Consider the following 18,322-nt stretch of genomic DNA (forward strand, 5'->3'; position numbering starts at 1 on the left):
CTCTGCCCCCAGCCACCACTGATCTGCTTTCTAAATACATATTTAACGCGAAGCTGGCTCACTCACTTCCCCACCTCAGTAAACAGAGTGATCAATGTGATTGTTCCTTTCCTCAATTCAGCATTATCAGTAACGTTCCTGAGACCGATGTCCTCAGGCGTCGTGGAGATACATAAGATTGTTTGCCCTGAACACTAAATGGCCCCATTTGTCGCATTGCCATGCCAGGCGGTTTGGGGTTTGGGAATTTTCTCCCTTGCTGCCTGCTGTCTCAGTGCATAGTTCCCAGCAGACAACCCCTGATGCCTGAAATCCCGGCACACCTACCGTCTCCTGCACCACTCCCAGCCCTCACTCTGGACCAGTGGTTCTCAGCTGGGGGCAATTTTACACGCCCCCCTCCAGGGGACGTTTGGCAATGTCTGGGGACACTTTTGGTTGTCATAATGGGGGTGAGGTGCGACTGGCCCCTAGTGTTTAGAGACCAGGGATGTTGCTAAACATACTACCATGCAAAGGACAGTTCCCAGAACAAGAATAACCTGGCCCAAGATGTCAATAGTGTGAGGTTGCAAAATCCTGTTCCAGTAACAAAACTGATAGGAAAATTCAACACGAAGTCATGTTAACTGTTTTACTTTTTTGTATCAAGAGGGAGAAGGAAGGGCAGAGCTTGTTGGAGCTGCAAGGCCAGAAGGGAGGGTGAAGCTTCAGGAAGATACTGTCATGTCTCAGAGGTGGTCGCTGGCTTCCTGAGGACAAGTTCTAACGGACTCAGCTTGAGGTCCCAGGGCCCAGCATTCAGCAGGTGCCCAATGAATGTCTGCCAGACTAGACTGCACCCAAAGCACCTATTTGGTGCCCAATTGTGGGTAGCACTGCCTGGGCACTGAAGGCAAGGCAGAAGACACAGAGCCAGCAGAAGGGAAACATTAAGCTGACCAGTGACTTGGGGAGGCGGCAGAGCCAGCAGGTGAAAGGTAAGTGCGGAGCTAGCCCAGTAATTGGGAACATGAGAAGGGCTGACCGTGCTGCAATCCTGTCCCAGTGTGACCAGATACATCACCACCACATCACTTCTAGCTCCTCCCCCCACCCACACAGACACCCTGTTTTCCTGTCCTATAAAGGAGGTTTTCCCAAAGTGGTTTAGCCAGAACTGGAAGGGCCCCGCCCAGTGATGGGATAGGAGGAGGCTGACTGTTGCCCCAGCAGCGTTCAGGAGGGACCCCAGCTGTTCTGGAGCTAGATGGTGAAGTATGGGCATGCTTTATTCAGTTTTGCATGACTTAAAATTTTAATTATCTTATTCTAAAAGTTATTGTAGAAATTCCTGAAAATGCAGGTAAGCAAAAAGAAGACAACAAAAAGCTCTCAAATCCCACCCTTTTAGAGAAAATACCAATTAAATTTTGTTGTCTGCTCTTCTATGCATGTGTGGATGTGGTGCAGACATTTTGATTAAAACCAGGTGTGGGGGGACTTCCCTGGCAGTCCAGTGGTTAAGACTCTGCGCTTCCACTGCAGGGGTCGTGGGTTCGATCCCTGGTCGGGAACTAAGATCCTGCATGCCGAGTGGTGCAGCCAAAAAAAAAAAAAAAAGAAGAAAAAAGAAAAAGCCCAGGTGTGGGTGCTGCTGCGAAGGCTTTGTTTGAGGTGCCTGAGAGTGGGGCAGAGATTTTGAGAGAAAGGGTCCCCCGGAGCACTCCAAGGGGACAGTGGGAGTGCCTGAGGTAAGGGTGACTGGGTGGATTTTACCATAGGACAACGGTTGCTCTTGGGAGTCTCCCAGGTTAGCCCCAAATCCAAGGATAAAGAGAGGCCTGGCTGGCTAGACAGCTCCTCTGGCCCCCTGCTGGGAAGGTGGGAACTGGTCACAGCCCCTTCCTCCCTCAGGCCTTACCCATCAGGCCCTGCTCCACCCCACAGGTCACCCCCCAACAAGTCTGTTGCTAGACTTCTGTCACGTGGTGCCTCCTGTCCTATTAACTGCTGTGTAAAACTGATAACTGTGATCCAGAGGCCCCTGGGCTCTTAGGTCCCCAAGTCAGTGGACCTGGGCTCTGCAGGCAGTTTATTTCCTTCTGGCTTTTAAGGCCTCAGACAAATTGTTGGGAGTGATAAAGAGAACAAAACCTGCCCACAGGGCTTGCTCCAGGAGAAAAAGAAAGAAGTTGGCTAGCAGTCACCAGCTGTGGCAAGCTGGGATTCTCTCCAGAGGGCTTTTCGCAAGGAGGGTGTCTTCCACATTCTTTTTCTCTTTTGCTTTTTTGGGGTTTTTTGGCCACGCCGCATGGCATGAGGGATCTTAGCTCCCTGACCAGGGATTGAACCCTTGCCCCCTGCAGTGGAAGCACAGAGTCTTAACCACGGGACCACCTGGGAATTCCCTCCACATTCTTTTTAACAACCGAATCGTTATAAAGTACAGTTGTACGGGAAACCCTAAAATAGGAGCAAGACTAAGGTGGAGATCCTCCGGGGCAAGGGCTCACTCTCTCGGTCCTCTCCTCTCTCCTCCCCTCAGTGATGCACCTCTGAGCAACAGTTGAAAGAATTCTCCTTATGCCAAAGGCAGGATTGGAGGGGCAGGCTGGCGGGAGAAACTGGGAAGCTCCAGTGCCTCTGCTGGGTGGCAGCCGTCTGAGACAGGGCTAGCCCCTCCTCCCCCTCAGACCCACTGAGGCTCCCCTGGGGCCAGCCTCCAGGATGGGTGGGGCACCTAGAGGCAGACAGGATTGCTTTCTTTCCGGGTTGACCTTTCTTGTCAGTCTGAGGACAAGGGGGAAGGGCACTGCGGGACTCCGAGGCTAGATGGAACCAGCCCTGTTCCTATTTCCCCTAAATAGGTATCTCTTGCTCACAGACTTAGGAAGAACCTTGACTCACTTCCTGCCTAGGTCTGGCTGAAGAAGTATTGTTTTCCCAACTGTGGCTGATGCTGCTAGTTGGGGCCACCCCAGGGTGGCCCCTAGGAGTCTTTGCTCCCTGTGGGGGGCAGTTCCCATTCCAAGAGGGGGCCAACTGGACTTATCTCCCGGCTCAACTTTTGTTTTTTGTTTTTTTTTTTTGGATACGCGGGCCTCTCTCCGCTGTGGGCTCTCCCGTTGCAGAGCGCAGGCTCCGGATGCGCAGGCTCAGCGGCCATGGCTCACTGGCACAGCTGCTCCGCGGCATGTGGGATCCTCCCGGACCGGGGCACGAACCCATGTCCCCTGCATCGGCAGGCGGACTCTCAACCACTGAGCCACCAGGGAAGCCCCCGGCTCAACTTTTAGGACCCAACATTCTTCCCTGAGTTTCTGGTTTTTGCACTGTTTGTACAGGTGCCCAAACAGTACCTTATCCCACTAGTTGAATATTATCTCCATTTTACAGAGGGGTAAATTGAGGCTCTGAGAATTAAATAACTTGTCTAAGGTGGCAAAGTATAAAATAGTACTGCAGGGTTTTGAACGCAGGTTTGCTGGTTGACTTGTCACCTAGTGAGTTACTTTACGAATGTTACTTAACTTCTCTGGGCCTCAGTTTCCTCCTCCATAGATAGTGATACATGAAAGATCCCTAAAGGAAAATTGTATCCACCTTGCAGGGTTTGTGGTAAGGATGAAATAATTTAACACACGGAAAGAGCTGAGAACCACTCCTCGCTCTGAGAACATGCTCTGCAGTGTTCGGTGCTCGTTTTTGTCATTATCCCCAAACCGGTGTTGAAGAGGTCACAGGATAATATTGTTCTGCCAGGTTATCTCAAAGCGAGCAGGAAAGGATGGGCAGAGACTGCTCTGCGACCTTGGAATAACCCAGCCTGGGGAGCTTTTGGCCACATTTCCCCTCTTTTCTCTCTCAGCTCAAGCAGTGGTGGCCTCGGCCAAGTAGCACAGACGTTTTCTAGGGCAGGGACCCAGGGAGGGAGAGGAGCCGGCTGGTATATTGCAAGTAGCTCAGATTCAGGCTCTGCCAAAGCCCTAGATCTCTTCCAGGCTCTGAGGCCTACTAGTTGTGGTATCTTGGGCAAATTATTTAAACCTTGTGCACCTCAGTTTCCTTATCTGTAAAATGGGATTAATAATGTCAGCCTGAAAGGATTATGTAGATTAAATAATGTACATGAGAAGGAGATAATATAAAATGACTGGCCTGGTGCCTGGCAGGCGGTTGGAGTTAAAAAAAAAAAAAGTTTTTAAAAAATTAAAAGGGGATGGGCTACTTGTTCTGCTCATCCACCTGTCTATATAAATGCAAATAAAATCGTGAGTCCTCTAACTGTAGGCGACGAGGAGGTTTGCCCAGGCGCGCTGAAGCCCGACCTCAGATGGGGTACCCCAGGTGCGTCATCCCAGGGCACTTAACTCGGTCGTGCCCAAACTCGTGGCTTAGGAGTGGGGAAGTGGGGGGAGAAGGCCAGCTTCCCCAGAATCCGGCCGAGACTGGGCTCGGAGTGACGCCTCGAGCCCTTCCCAACCCCTGCCAGGAGTTCCGAGTTCGGGTCTCCGCGGCCGCCGGCCCGGGGAGCTCGCGGCGCGAAGAGCCGAGCCCGGGGCGGGGGTGCGGGCAGTGGGGCCTGGGCGACGCGCCGGGCGGCCGCGAGGGCTTTGGGATCGCTGGCCCCACTTCCTACCTGCCCCGACCGGGAGCCAGAGGCAGTGGGCGCCCCGGAAGGCCGCAAGGCCGCCGCTCGGAGCCCGGAGCTCGGGGGCTGCGGCGCTCCGGCCCCGAACGCGGGCCCGGGGCCGGGCGGCATGGGCGGCGCGGCGGGCCAGGGCGGCGGGACGGCTGCGGCGGCTGCTGGGGAGCGCGGAGGTGGCGCCGCGAGGGGGAGGGGGCGCGGCGGCGGAGGAGGAGGAGCCCGGGCCGCCGCAGCCGCTGACAGCGGCCCGAGTAAACAAGCCGCGCCGCCGCCGCGGCCCGGCCGCTGCCCCCGCCCGCGCTGGAGCCGGAGCCGAGGCCGAGGCCGAGCCCTGCCCTGGTCGCCGGCCCGGCCGAGGCCGCGCCGCCGCTCCTCCCCGCCTCCGCGCGGTGACGCTGCTGCCGGGCGCGGGGACCGCGTCGAGCCCAGGCCCCGCCGCCGGTCTCTCCGCTCGGCCGAGGGGCGCCCGAGCCGCCGCGGCGCTCGCCTGGAAAAGTTTCCCCGCCCGGGCTCCCTAGGGTAAGCGGCGAGGGCGCGGGGCCCGGTGGAGGCAGCGCGCCGGGAGCCGGGCCCGAGGAGAGCCGGCTGGACTGGGCCGCTCTGCCGGAGGAGCTGGCTCCGCGGCCCGGGCGCGCAGGCGGGGGAGGGTCGGGGTCGCTGGCGCGGAGGCAGCCCGGGCCCGGCTGCCCGCCCGGCTTTCGAAACTGGCCCCCGGGCCGGCCCCGAGGGTGAAGCCGCGGGGAGCAGGAAGGGCGCCCCGCAGCCCACCTGAGAGCGTCGGGCCCGGCTTGGCTCCCAGCCCTTGTAGGTGCCGGTACTTTTCCGCTTGGGGCCGGGGCAAGCCCTCTGACCTCAGGAAGCGCCAGCGGGGCCCCCGCTGGGGGCGGGATGGCGAGAGAATTCCAGAGGCGCCGGGTGCTCCCGCCTCCGGGCCGTCCTTCGGGGGCCGCCGCCGGCTCGCCCACTCCGCGGCTGGGGAGGGCCTGCGCTCCCGCCGGGGGAGGGGAGGAGCGGCTGTTCGCGAGGTGGAGGGGATTATTCACCGCCCAGGTCTCGTCCCCGCCTGCACACCTGAGCGGCGAGACACTCAGGTGCGGGATCCGCGGGCGCTGGGAGGCTGGCTCAGGTAGGTTCTGGGGCTGCCTCCCGCGGAGGCCTGGCCGAGACCCCTGCTGCCCCCGTGGGGTGGCTGGACTGAGGGGCGGCCTGCTTGCCAGACAGGTCTTACAGCAGTCACTTGTCAGGTCAGTACCTGCTCTCCCCGCCATCCTCTCGACCCTTGCCCCTGGGGGTGCAGACCCTCCTCCACCGGAGGGTGTCAGAATTCTTTCTGACTTGGGAAGTGGGAGGGGAACCCAGGTGATGTGGCCTAGTGAGGGCTGGGCAGCTGCTGGCCAGGTGTGGGCACAGCATAGGAGAGTAGCCAAGCCTGACCCGTCTCAACCAGAGTGGCCGAAGTTTTACGATATCCTATATTGGGCTTCCACATAACATTTGATTTTTTAAAGATTCTGTGGCTTTAAAAAAAAGTTTGAAAATCTCTGGTCTAGCAGTTTCTACCATCTAGGAAACTGAGGCCTAGAGAGAGGAAGTGACTTAAGATCACACAGAAAATGAGTAAAGATTGGAATTCAGAATTTCAGCGCAGCCTTCAGTGCCTGTTACAGGACCTGGCTTGGTGTCTCTTTGCTGGAAAGAGAGACGGGACCAGGTTTCCCAGGCAGCCCTGTCCACGCCAGACCCCCAGGGCCTGGGAAACAGCAGCTGGACCTGGGGGAGGTTCAGTTCGGGTGCCTCGGAGTGGGTGTCTGTGTCAGGAGGTTCCTGGGACTGGAGAAAAGGGCTTTGACCTAGAACACAGCCACAAAGAGCACCCACAGGTCTCTCTGTGGCCACAGCCTGGAGCTGACTCCCATGTGAGAGGGCCTCACAGGAGGCTGGAACTACAGCAAGCCTCCGGGTTTGAGCCGAACTGGGACTCAGAGGGTGAGTCAGAGTCTGGGATGGGGGTGGGGAGAAGCCCATTCATTCATTGTTCTCAGTGTCTGCTCTTTTAGGAGGGGGTCCTCCCTCCCTCCCTCTCTCCCTCCCTCCCTCCCTCTCTCCCTCCCTCCTTCCCTCCCTCCCTCCCTCCCTCCCGCCCTCCAGGATGCTGAGGTAGGGCTGTCTGGAGGCTTCAGGCTCTGTGAAAGCCATATCTACGGCTCACCGTGGCTGGGGATGCTGAGCAGATGAAGCCTGGTCCTTTCTTGGGGAATTGTTTGGTTGTGCCTGAAGCCCGCTTTCTTTTTGGGTGCTGCAAAGTAATTAAATAATCACCTTTACCACCAAGCAACTGCAGCTCCATCCACAATGTCCCGGAACTTGGGCTGGACGCAGATGAACCCAGTCTTGATTTGGGAGTTCCAGTACGGCTCACAGCACTGTGGTCAGGAGATGGTCTTTCTTGACATCTGAACCCAAGAGGCTGCTCTTGTGGCAAGAAGGGGAGAAGAGGGCTTGTTTCTATCTGGCTCAGCCCCTAGGGCTCCACATCCTCTGTTAAATGAGGGGCTTGGGTTTCCTTCACCCCCTAGGGCTGAATGTCTGGCTGCCCAGCCATTGCTCAGACCAGCTTTCCGGAACTAGGTCGCCCAAGGCATCATGGGGCTGTGGCTTCCAGGCCTGTCCGGGAACCCTATGGACTCTGCCCATCCAGGGTGAGGAGGAGCTGCATTGTGGATGCCTCCTGCCATCAGCTGTCAGGTTATTTTGGTGTAAACTGAAAATACTCCAGGAATTGTGTGTTGAGTCTCTCCAGCCTGCAGGGTGGGACTGCAGCAGGAGCAGGCAGGGAGGCTGACTGTGGCTGAGGGCAGTCTCTGGAAAAGGAGTGTTCCCAGTGGTGAGCCCGCCTGTCCAGCTCTCCGGGGCCTGGGTGAGATGGGGAGCTTCATTTTGCCGTCCAGCAGAGTGGCCTCCTTTGGGGCTGGGCCCTGGGAGTGGTGGGGGCATCCGGGGCCGGGTAGGCAGGCGCTCTGCTCAACAAGCTTGGCACTGAGGCGGGACACCTCCGGCAGCCCCACGGGGACCTTCCCCAGCTTCTCCCCACCCCAGGGGCTTGGCTTCTGGCTAGCCAGGGGACCTATGTGGGGACAGTTATGTGGCCCCAGGCAGAGAGGTCCTGCTGTCTGTTTGCTGAAGGAGGAAAAACAACACTCGGACTATTGATTCAGCTTCACCTTGGCGCTCCTGGCTCAGCAGCTAGTGTTTGCCCTGGCTGCCCGGGCTCAGATTACGCAAGGCTGGTGGGTGTGGAGCGACCGAGGGGGCTGCTAGAGGCCTGCAGGCCAGGGCTGGGTGGCCCCAGCGTTTCCCAGGAAACTGTATAAAAAAAGAGCCTGAGCCCCTGACTTTGCTGATGGTCTGGGCCAAAGAGGGAGGGTGAAGCCACTGCGATCCCCCCTCCCCGTGCTCAGCCCCCAAAGCCCCCATCCCACCTTAGGTTACCCAGTCTTTCTTGCCAGGGGCTGTGGGTCTTTGCAGGTAACTCCCTATGGCTGGTTCTCCTTTGCTGAACTAGGAAGCGCTAGTGAGCTGTGTAGACACCACCCATTAAAAAACTTTAAAAAGCCAACATTTTATTCCTTTATAAAATATACCTGGGTAATTTGGAAAATATACATGACACAAAAGAAAATAACAATTACTCATAATTCTCACCACCTTGAGAGAACGATTGTTAGCATGTGTCCTTCCAGATTATGTTTTGTGGTTTTATATAAATATACATGTATAAATAATTTTCTAAAAACAAAACGGGATTATAGGTACCTACTGCTTTATAACCCACTTTTTTTTTTTTTTTTTTTTTTTTTTTAATGGTACGCGGGCCTCTCACCGTTGTGGTCTCTCCCATTGCGGAGCACAGGCTCCGGACGCGCAGGCTCAGCGGCCATGGCTCGCGGGCCCAGCCGCTCCGCGGCATGTGGGATCCTCCCAGACCGGGGCACAAACCCACGTCCCCTGCATCGGCAGGCGGACTCTCAACCACTGCGCCACCAGGGAAGCCCTATAACCCACTTTTTTAAAAAATAATTAATTAATTAATTTTTGTCTGCGTTGGGTCTTCATTGCTGTGCGCGGGCTTTCTCTAGTTGTGGCTAGCGGGGGCTCCTCTTCGTTGTGGTGCAAGGGCTTCTCATTACGGTGGCTTCTCTTGTTGTGGAACCTGGGCTCTAGGAGTGCAAGCTTCAGTAGCTGTGGCACGAGGGCTTAGTAGTTGTGGCCCACGGGCTTAGTTGCTCTGCGGCATGTGGGATCTTACCTGACGAGGGCTCAAACCCCTGTCCCCTGCAGTGGCAGGAGGGTTTTTTTTTTTTTTTTTTTGCGGTACACGGGCCTCTCACTGTTGTGGCCGCTCCCGTTGCGGAGCACAGGCTCCAGATGCGCAGCCTCAGTGGCCATGGCTCACGGGCCCAGCCGCTCCACGGCATGTGGGATCTTCCCGTACCGGGGCACGAACCCGTGTCCCCTGCATTGGCAGGCGGACTCTCAACCACTGTGCCACCAGGGAAGTCCCTATAACCCACCTTTTTAAAAAAATAATAAAATTAATTAATTAATTTATATTTGGCTGCATTGGGTCTTTGTTGCTGCGCACGGGCTTTCTCTAGTTGCGGCGAGCAGGGGCTACTCTTCGTTGCGGTGTGCGGGATTCTCATTGCGGTGGCTTCTCTTGTTGTAGAGCACGGGCTCTAGGCACATGGGCTGCAGTAGTTGTGACACACGGGCTCAGTAGTTGTGGTTCGCGGGCTCTAGAGCGCAGGCTCAGTAGTTGTGGCACACGGGCTTAGTTCCTCCGCAGCATCTTCCCAGACCAGGGCTCGAACCCGTGTCCCCTGCATTGGCAGGCGGATTCTTAACACTGCGCCACCAGGGAAGTCCCTAACCCACCTTTTTGACTTTAATTCTGGCAAGCATTTATTCAGTTGTTGCTTCTTATTTTGAGGGACTCAAGTCTTGGTCCTCTTCATCCCACTTCCGTATTCTTGCGTGTGGAGGCGGTCCTTCTGTCCATCTATCCGGCTCACCTTGGGGGCCTGGATTTTCACCCCTCCCCGCCAGAGCCCCTTTCAGGCCTGGAGTGAGCCGTGGGGTGGGAAGGCAGCTTTAGTGTGTGGCTGGGGAGCGACTGACTCTCCCTCTTCTCCTCCCTTGTTCCTCTCAGAACCGGCAGCCCTCATCCTCCCCGCGCAGTCCCGCCCGTCTTGGTCCCATGCCCCCGCCAGTCAGCCCCGGGCCACAGGCAGTGAGCAGGCACGCGGGAGCCGAGGCCCTGTGACCAGGCCAAGGAGACGGGGGCTCCGGGGTCCCGGCCACCTGTCCCCCCCATGGAGCTGAGGCCCTGGTTGCTATGGGTGGTAGCAGCAGCAGGAGCCTTGGTCCTGCTGGCGGCCGATACCCGTGGCCAGAAGGTCTTCACCAATACCTGGGCCGTGCGCATTCCTGGAGGCCCAGCCGTGGCTGACAGTGTGGCACACAAGCATGGCTTCCTCAACCTGGGCCAGGTAGGTGTTCTTCCCTCCTGCTGGCCGAGGCATAGGACATCGCCAGGGGGTGGGGCCAATGAGGGCAGGGGTTCCAGCACCCAGAGCAGGAACTCTGGGGCTTGTCTTCTCAGGGGCATCTGGGTAGTAGGCATGTTATGGGTGGCTTGTCCTGCGCTGGGGCTTCTAGCCTAGGTTGCTCAGTGGACCAGTGTATCCCAGGGGGGTGAGTCCCCCTCGGCCCCCTGCACCTCCTTGCGGGGTCCTGGGCGGGGAGCAGATGCCCACCACCCCCTGCCGTGGTGAGCCTCCCCTTGCAGCCGGTTGTCCACCCCCATCCCCCGCCTCCATGGGGACTGGCAGATGGAAAGCCCGGCTCAGTCTCCCTGCTCTGTTGCAGATCTTCGGCGACTATTACCACTTCTGGCATCGAGCGGTGACAAAGCGGTCCCTGTCACCTCACCGCCCGCGGCACAGCCGGCTGCAGCGGGAACCTCAAGTGAGTGCGGCCCCAGCCCCTCCTGCTGCCACCCTTCCCTTTCCGTTCTCAGGAGGCCTCGCTCTCCCTCCCCGTTCCTCCAGCCACACCATCTCTCCCTCACTCCCTCACAGGTACAGTGGCTGGAGCAGCAGGTGGCAAAGCGACGGACCAAACGGGACGTGTACCAGGAGCCCACGGACCCCAAGTTTCCCCAGCAGTGGTACCTGGTACGTTGCCTGCCTGGCGCATCCATCCATCCACTGAGGGGTCCCGTGAGTGGGTGAGGCTGACTTCAAGGCCTCCTGTCAGTCTTCCTCTGTCTGCTGAGTAATCTTTCTCCAGCCCATCCTGCTGAGCCCTGGGGAGCACCCTCCCAGAGTTCTTTATAATTCCATGAGCCCAGACAATCAGTGGTGGCATTTGAGGAGTAGGGGCGGGTGGAGAAGGAGCTTTTGGGGGTGGCAAAGGGATTCTCCAAGGTTCCAGTAACCTCACCCAGCAACCACATCTCGTAAGTGCTGGGTGACGGGGGTGGGTGTCTCTGCAGTCTGGTGTCACCCAGCGGGACCTGAACGTGAAGGAGGCCTGGGCCCAGGGCTACACGGGGCGTGGCATTGTGGTCTCCATTCTGGACGATGGCATCGAGAAGAACCACCCGGACTTGGCAGGCAATTATGTGAGGAGGTCAGGGAGGGAGGTAGCCATCCCTGGCGAGGGGAGTCCAGGGATGGTCCTGTTCTGCTGGTGGGTTCAGGCTGACCCTGATAATGGCCATGTCCTTTCCAGGATCCTGGGGCCAGCTTCGATGTCAATGACCAGGACCCTGACCCCCAGCCTCGGTACACGCAGATGAATGACAACAGGTAAGAATCTGCTTCCCTTCTGTTTTCCGCTGAGGAAGCAGATGTGCCCTTCCTGAGAGGCTGAAGTCTTTTCCATAGTCCTGGTCTAGCTGGGGCTCTGAGGGAAGGTTCGGTCTGAGTGGAGGTGGCCATAGGCCAAGAGGAGGGGGGGGTGTGGTCTGTGTACAGATGTGGGACAGCAAAGGTAGAGGGGCGTGCATGTGGCCCTTCCTGCTCCTCAGGCTGCACCCACCATGCTCTGTCCACTGTTAATGCTGTGCTCTTGGCCCCGGCAGGCATGGCACACGGTGTGCAGGCGAGGTGGCTGCAGTGGCCAACAACGGTGTCTGTGGCGTAGGCGTGGCCTACAATGCCCGTATTGGAGGTGGGTGTAGGCCTTGGCCACCCGGTCTTTGGGACGACCCTTCCAGTGGGATTCTTCTCTGTTCACTTCCCATCCACCCAGTGTCTGCCGCTTTCCTGCTGTGGATCCTTTTGACTGCACGGCTCTTCTTTAGAGGGTTCTTAGTAACTCAAAAAGCTGAACCCCCTGTGCTGGTGACCCTGTGCTGTGGGGTGGAGGGAGTGCTTCTTAGCAGGAGTCTCCCTAACTCCTCACTGTCCACTCCGAGTCCTTACATGGCAGGCCTTGATCACCATGCTCCTTTGGGACCCCAGAGACTCATCCTAGTCCAGAATGTGTAGTTGGGGCCCAGGGAGCTCTCCCCTTTTCCCCTGCGTCTTGTCTTCGAAAGGCAGAGGCTGGCCAGGGAGTTAGGGGCTCGGGGTTTCCCAGCACCATCCTCTGCCCTCCCCTGCCCATCCTCTGGGTGCAAGGCTGGGTGTGCTCCAGGGAGTGCTCCTGGCAGCTGGACCCACGCAGCATCCCTCTCCCCGCCCCCCTCCATGACCAGGGGTGCGCATGCTGGACGGTGAAGTGACAGATGCGGTAGAGGCACGCTCGCTGGGCCTGAATCCCAACCACATCCACATCTACAGCGCCAGTTGGGGCCCCGAGGACGACGGCAAGACCGTGGATGGGCCAGCCCGCCTTGCTGAGGAGGCCTTCTTCCGGGGGGTCAGCCAGGTGAGGTGGGGGTCCTGGCCCCACCCTAGAAACCAGGCCCAGCCTCTGGGGGCAAACTAGGCGCTACCTTTTCCATAGTTCTTTGTTTTTTTCTGTTCCTATTTATTTATTCTTGTGTTTAATTTTAATTTACACAAAGTTTGTTTATTAAATGTTATTAAAATGTTAAGGAACTAGAAAGACAGAAAAAGAGAAAAGTAAATACTAATTACCCATAATTCCACCCTTTGGAATCACCACTCAGAGCATTTTGGTTGGTGGTCTGAGTCTCTTTTTTTCTGTGCAAAAAAGGTTGAGATCCACCAGGGGTCTCCCAGGGGAACAGAGGCTGGATAGAGAGTCCCCGGAGAAGGAGGCTCCATCCTTCTCAGCCTCGAGCAGCATCTTCCTGCCAGGCCTCCCCCAAGTCCTGTTCTCGAGTGACCCCAGCCCACTCTGTCCACAGGGCCGCGGGGGGCTGGGCTCCATCTTTGTCTGGGCCTCTGGGAACGGGGGCCGGGAACATGACAGCTGCAACTGCGACGGCTACACCAACAGCATCTACACGCTGTCCATCAGCAGCGCCACGCAGTCTGGCAACGTGCCCTGGTACAGTGAGGCCTGCTCGTCCACGCTGGCCACAACCTACAGCAGTGGAAACCAGAACGAGAAGCAGATCGTGAGTCCTGCCCCGGGGTGGCGGCTGGGGAAACGAGGCTGCTTGCTGGCTCTGCCCGGGGCCCCCTTTCCAACCCCATCTGCCTTCCACCCGCACGTGGCTGGGTGGTGGTGGCTAAAGCATCATGGGGTGGGGGCTAGGGAGCTCTCCAAGACTCCTGGAGACTGTGGAGCCATCGGTGAAGGCCCTGAGAAGACTCTCCTTGAAAATATGCATTGCTCTTAATGATCGCCAACCTTCAGTTCAATCCTCTCATTCCTCGGGAAAGGGCCAGGTATCGGCCTGTCTACAGCAAGTTAGCAAGGCAGCAGGTGGGACCAGGGTTTCTTGGCCCTGGCTCCCCACTCCTGTTTATGGTGCTTAGGGCCTGTGGACAGAGGGAGGGCAGGCAGGTGGCCCCCCTCTGGTGCCCTCCCCGCATTACAGGCCCAACATCATTGTCCTCCTGGTAGGTGACCACTGATCTGCGGCAGAAGTGTACGGAGTCTCACACAGGCACCTCTGCCTCTGCCCCCTTGGCAGCGGGCATCATCGCTCTCACCCTGGAGGCCAAGTAAGTGGGTGGGGGCTGAGGCGCAACCCTGTCCCCACCAGCGCCCCCTGCCAGGCAGGCCTTGGTCTCCAGCTTCTCTCCGAAGAGATAGCCCCCAAGCCTCTCCGTCCCTCCTCTGCAGTAAGAACCTCACCTGGCGGGACATGCAGCACCTGGTGGTACAGACCTCAAAGCCAGCCCACCTCAATGCTAACGACTGGGCCACCAATGGTGTGGGCCGCAAAGGTGAGGACAGGGCTGGATTGGGAGTTGCGGGGGCCCTGTGTGCCTCCCAGCTGACCCCGCCTTCCCTGCCCCACAGTGAGCCATTCGTATGGCTACGGGTTACTGGACGCAGGTGCCATGGTGGCTCTGGCCCAGAACTGGACGACGGTGACCCCTCAGCGGAAGTGCATCATCGACATCCTCACTGAGCCCAAGTGAGGGCTGGACCCTGGCTGGGAGGGGGCAGGTGGGACCTGAGGGGCGCAGGGGTGCCCGCTGGTCCCCCTGGGCCAGGCTGATAGACCATCACGGTGCTCTCTGCGCAGGGACATCGGGAAGCGTCTGGAGGTGCGGAAGACTGTGACCGCCTGCGTGGGGGAGCCCAGCCACATCACGCGGCTGGAACACACTCAGGCGCGGCTCACCCTGTCATACAACCGCCGCGGTGACCTGGCCATCCACCTGGTCAGCCCCATGGGCACCCGCTCCACCCTGCTGGCCGCCAGGTGCTTGCCCTCTCCTCTGTCCAGCTTGTCCTGTCCCTCACATCCACGTGCATTCGTTCATTCACTCACACAGCCCTGAAGGGCACCAAATACTTTTCCCCTGTTGGCATTTTGGGAAGGATGGTTTTTGTCCTATGGGACTGTCCCATGTTGCAGGAATCCCTGATTCTGCCCATTAAATGCCATGTCTGTGTGCCTTCCCATGTGTAGTACCCTTGCACATTTCCAGAATCTTCTGGTTGAGAACATTTGGCATTCTGGGAAACACCCAGCAGGCACTTCCAGCCCAGCGGGGTTCTGCTGCACCGGGGGAGGGGGTGTGGTCCGTGTGCTGTGGGCTCGGTGTCGCTTGGCTGGGGTCTGCCAAGGCCTCAGGCAGCCATGTGCACCTTCCTCCCCAGGCCGCACGACTACTCTGCAGACGGGTTTAACGACTGGGCCTTCATGACGACCCATTCCTGGGACGAGGACCCCTCTGGCGAGTGGGTCCTGGAGATAGAAAACACCAGTGAAGCAAATAACTATGGTATTGGGGGTGCTCGAGGGCTGGGGATGGAGGAGGGGCGCTGGCGGAGTCTGGGGTGCCGGGCGTGGCTTCTGACTTTTGCTTCCCCCCTCAATTAGGGACACTGACCAAGTTCACCCTCGTGCTGTACGGCACAGCCCCCGAGGGGCTGCCCACACCTCCTGAGAGCATCGGCTGCAAGACCCTCACGTCCAGCCAGGCCTGTGTGGGTCAGTCGTGGGTGCTGCAAGGGCTTGGGAACCTGCGGCTGGGGACAGAGGGCGCCTGTCCTAAAGGAGGAAAAGGGGTGTGAAGGGATGCTGGGACCCCAGGGTGACCACAGTCCTGGGGCGGGTGGGAGCTCCTGGGGACAGCGGTGACTGCCTGGGGCTGCAGGTCCACAGGCTGCCACTGTCGTGGGGCTCAGGGCCCAACAGCCATGGGCGGCTTGGCTGACGCCCACCTTCTGCCCCGTGCCGGCAGTGTGCGAGGAAGGCTTCTCCCTGCACCAGAAGAGCTGTGTCCAGCGCTGCCCTCCAGGCTTCACTCCCCAAGTCCTCGACACGCACTACAGCACCGAGAACAACGTGGAGATCATCCGGGCCAGCGTCTGTGCCCCCTGCCACGCCTCGTGTGCCACGTGCCAGGGGCCAGCCCCCACAGACTGCCTCAGCTGCCCCAGCCACGCCTCCCTGGACCCTGTGGAGCAGACGTGCTCCCGGCAAAGCCAGAGCAGCCGTGAGTCGCCACAGCCGCAGCAGCCGCCGCCCGCGGAGGTGGAGGCAGAGCCGCGGCTGCGGGAGGGGCTGCTGCCCTCACACCTGCCGGAGGTGGTGGCCGGCCTCAGCTGCGCCTTCATCGTGCTGGTCTTCGTCACTGTCTTCCTGGTCCTGCAGCTGCGCTCGGGCTTCAGCTTCCGAGGGGTGAAGGTGTACACCATGGACCGTGGCCTCATCTCCTACAAGGGGCTGCCCCCCGAAGCCTGGCAGGAGGAGTGCCCGTCCGACTCAGAAGAGGACGAGGGCCGGGGCGAGAGGACCGCCTTTATTAAAGACCAGAGCGCCCTTTGACGAGCGCCTACTGCCCGCCCCTTCGAGCCCATCCCCTCCTGGGGCACTTTTTAATTCACCAAAGTATTTTTTTATCTTGGGACTGGGTTTGGACCCCAGCTGGGAGGCAAGAGAGGCAGAGACGGCTTCCCACCCTACCCTTGGGCCCCCCGGCTGCCTGAGGTGGGACCCCAGGACCAGCTGGGGAGCAGGGGAGGGCCTCTGCCCACCCCCAGCACGCCTGCGTGTGGAGAAAGGAGTGAAACCTTTAGGGCAGCTTTCCAAGGTCCAGGCCCCAGCCAGAGTTCCCTGCGGAGTGAAGAGGGGCAGCCCTTCCCTTATGGGATTCCTGACCTGGGCTGCAGTTCTCGCCCCTTCCCTGTCCCTCTAAAGCAATAATGGTCCCCATCCAGGCAGCAGGGAGGCTGGCCTAGGGGGTATTTGAAGGAGGAGGCCACCTCTCTAAGGGCTTTTGCATCCCTGACCCCGTCCCCCACCTCTGGTGAGCCTCGGGCGGAAGCAGTAAGCGAAGGAAGGGACCAAGGCAAGGCAGGCACTTCCAGGGTGCACACGTGTGTGTCCCTTTGCCCACCTCCACTACAGCTGGCTGCCTGCTGAGTGAGGCTGGCCCAGCCCTGTGCTGGTATGCTGACCACCCTCCCCTCTCTGGCACCCTCTTCTCCTGCCAGGGCCCAAGTCCCTGTTTTCTGAGCCCGGGGCTGCCTGGGCTGTTGGCACTCACAGTCCCGGAGCCCCTGGGTGGGTGGTGGGGAGGGACGGTGGCCCAGCCGGCCTCTCCCGCCTCCCACCCGATGCTGCTTTCCCCTGTGGGGATCTCAGGGGCTGTTTGAGGATATATTTTCACTTTGTGATTATTTCACTTTAGATGCTGATTTTTTTTTTTTTTTTTGGTATTTTTAATGGGGGTAGCAGCTGGACCATCCACCTTCCCACACCCACTGTCCACCCTGCTGTTCCCCCCGGCTGCCCTGGCCCTGAGGTGTGGGGGTCTGCAGCATGTTGCTGAGGAGTAGCTGAGCCCCGGGTCCTGAAGAGGCAGGCCAGGCCAGGCGGGCCCTAGGAAAGGAGGAGTACGATAGAAGGGGCAGGCTGTCGTCCATTTCAGATGGGGCTCCTCGTGCCAAGGGCTCATGGGTCAGTGGTTCTCCAAGTGCCAGGGGTGGGCAGGCAGTGGCACTGAGCCCCCTCTAACACTGTGCCCTGGTGGAGAAAGCACTGACCTGTCCTGCCCCCCAAGGCCCCCTCTTCTGACGTGCCTTTTGTACCCCTCCCATTAGGACAATCAGTCCCCTCCCATTTGGGAGCCCCCTTTTCTTTCTCTCCCCTAGCCCCTCCTGACACCCAGCCACCTGCCCAGGGGCACCCCCGCCTCTCCCATCCCCCCCACCCTTGTGGCCAGCCCAGCTGGTTTTGTAAGATACTGGGTTGGTGCACAGTGATTTTTTTTTTTTTCTTGTAATTTAAACAGGCCCAGCATTGTTGGTTCTATTTAATGGACACGAGGTAATGTTAGAGGTTTTAAAGTGATTAAACGTGCAGACTATGCAAACCAGGCCTGGTCTCCAGTGTGGTGATGTTCTTCCCAGGACCTGGGGCTGCGTCCAGGATGGGGTGTGGGTGAGGGCTGGGGCGAGTTACATGCCCACATGATGTCCTGCCTACCTGTAAGTGCCCAAAGTCCACCTCCCGAGGCGTTCAGAGCCTTCTTTAGGTGGGGTGTGGAAGGGACAGCAGCTGGAGACAAGCCCCAAGCCCCAGGGGTGGGACTAGCTGAGCACCTCCACCCCCACAGGCCTGGACTCCAGCAGGGTGGAGAGTGATGGCCTGTGTCCAGTTGCTTAGGGTCTCCCTTGGCTGAAGTAGCCTGGCCGCTGAGGCCTTCAGTGGGGCCTAACTGGACCAAGATGGTTTTTGCTGGGGAGATCCTGAGTCCCACACTGGGAATGCCATACCTCTCCACTCCCCAGCCCAGGCCCTTCGCCTGCCACAGGTCTCCCTTGGGACAGGAAGCCCCTGCCTGGGGGTGGAGGAGCCGTGCCAGTTCCACCAGGATCTGTGCCTGAGGAGCAGGCCTCTCCTCGGGATATTTACTTGGAAATTTTATTCAAATGGAGGCTGGCGCCTGAGCTCTCCTTGGGGAATCCAGTGGGGTGGGGAAGGCCTGGACTAGGCTTCCCCCTTCCTCTTCTGGGGCCGCCCTGGCCTGCTGCTCAGACCGCCCGCCCGCCCCCAGGCTCTGGACCCCCAGACTCCCCGGC

At 58.9% G+C, this 18,322-nt stretch overlaps 1 protein-coding gene across 5 annotated transcripts; it reads left to right on the top strand.

The window, feature by feature from the left end:
* Positions 1-893: 893 nt before the first annotated feature.
* On the top strand, positions 894-17,612 carry FURIN (furin, paired basic amino acid cleaving enzyme). Of its 5 annotated transcripts, XM_079913850.1 has the most exons (17): positions 5,110-5,149; positions 7,259-7,329; positions 9,840-10,179; positions 10,559-10,657; positions 10,771-10,866; positions 11,187-11,315; positions 11,426-11,502; positions 11,778-11,866; positions 12,396-12,568; positions 13,014-13,226; positions 13,679-13,779; positions 13,901-14,004; positions 14,081-14,198; positions 14,310-14,489; positions 14,891-15,015; positions 15,114-15,224; positions 15,478-17,612. In XM_079913850.1, exons 3-17 carry the CDS (start codon positions 10,003-10,005, stop codon positions 16,062-16,064), a joined length of 2,379 nt encoding a protein of 792 aa, XP_079769976.1. In that variant the 5' UTR covers positions 5,110-5,149; positions 7,259-7,329; positions 9,840-10,002; the 3' UTR covers positions 16,065-17,612. The 5 variants fall into 5 exon arrangements, with proteins under 5 accessions (XP_079769978.1, XP_079769975.1, XP_079769976.1 ...); XM_079913852.1 differs by lacking the exons at positions 5,110-5,149; positions 7,259-7,329 and adding an exon at positions 894-980; XM_079913849.1 differs by lacking the exon at positions 7,259-7,329 and having other exon boundaries at positions 5,022-5,149.
* Positions 17,613-18,322: the final 710 nt, after the last annotated feature.

The sequence above is a fragment of the Stenella coeruleoalba genome (genome assembly GCF_951394435.1).
Source record: "Stenella coeruleoalba genome assembly, chromosome: 2".
Lineage (NCBI taxonomy): Eukaryota > Metazoa > Chordata > Mammalia > Artiodactyla > Delphinidae > Stenella > Stenella coeruleoalba.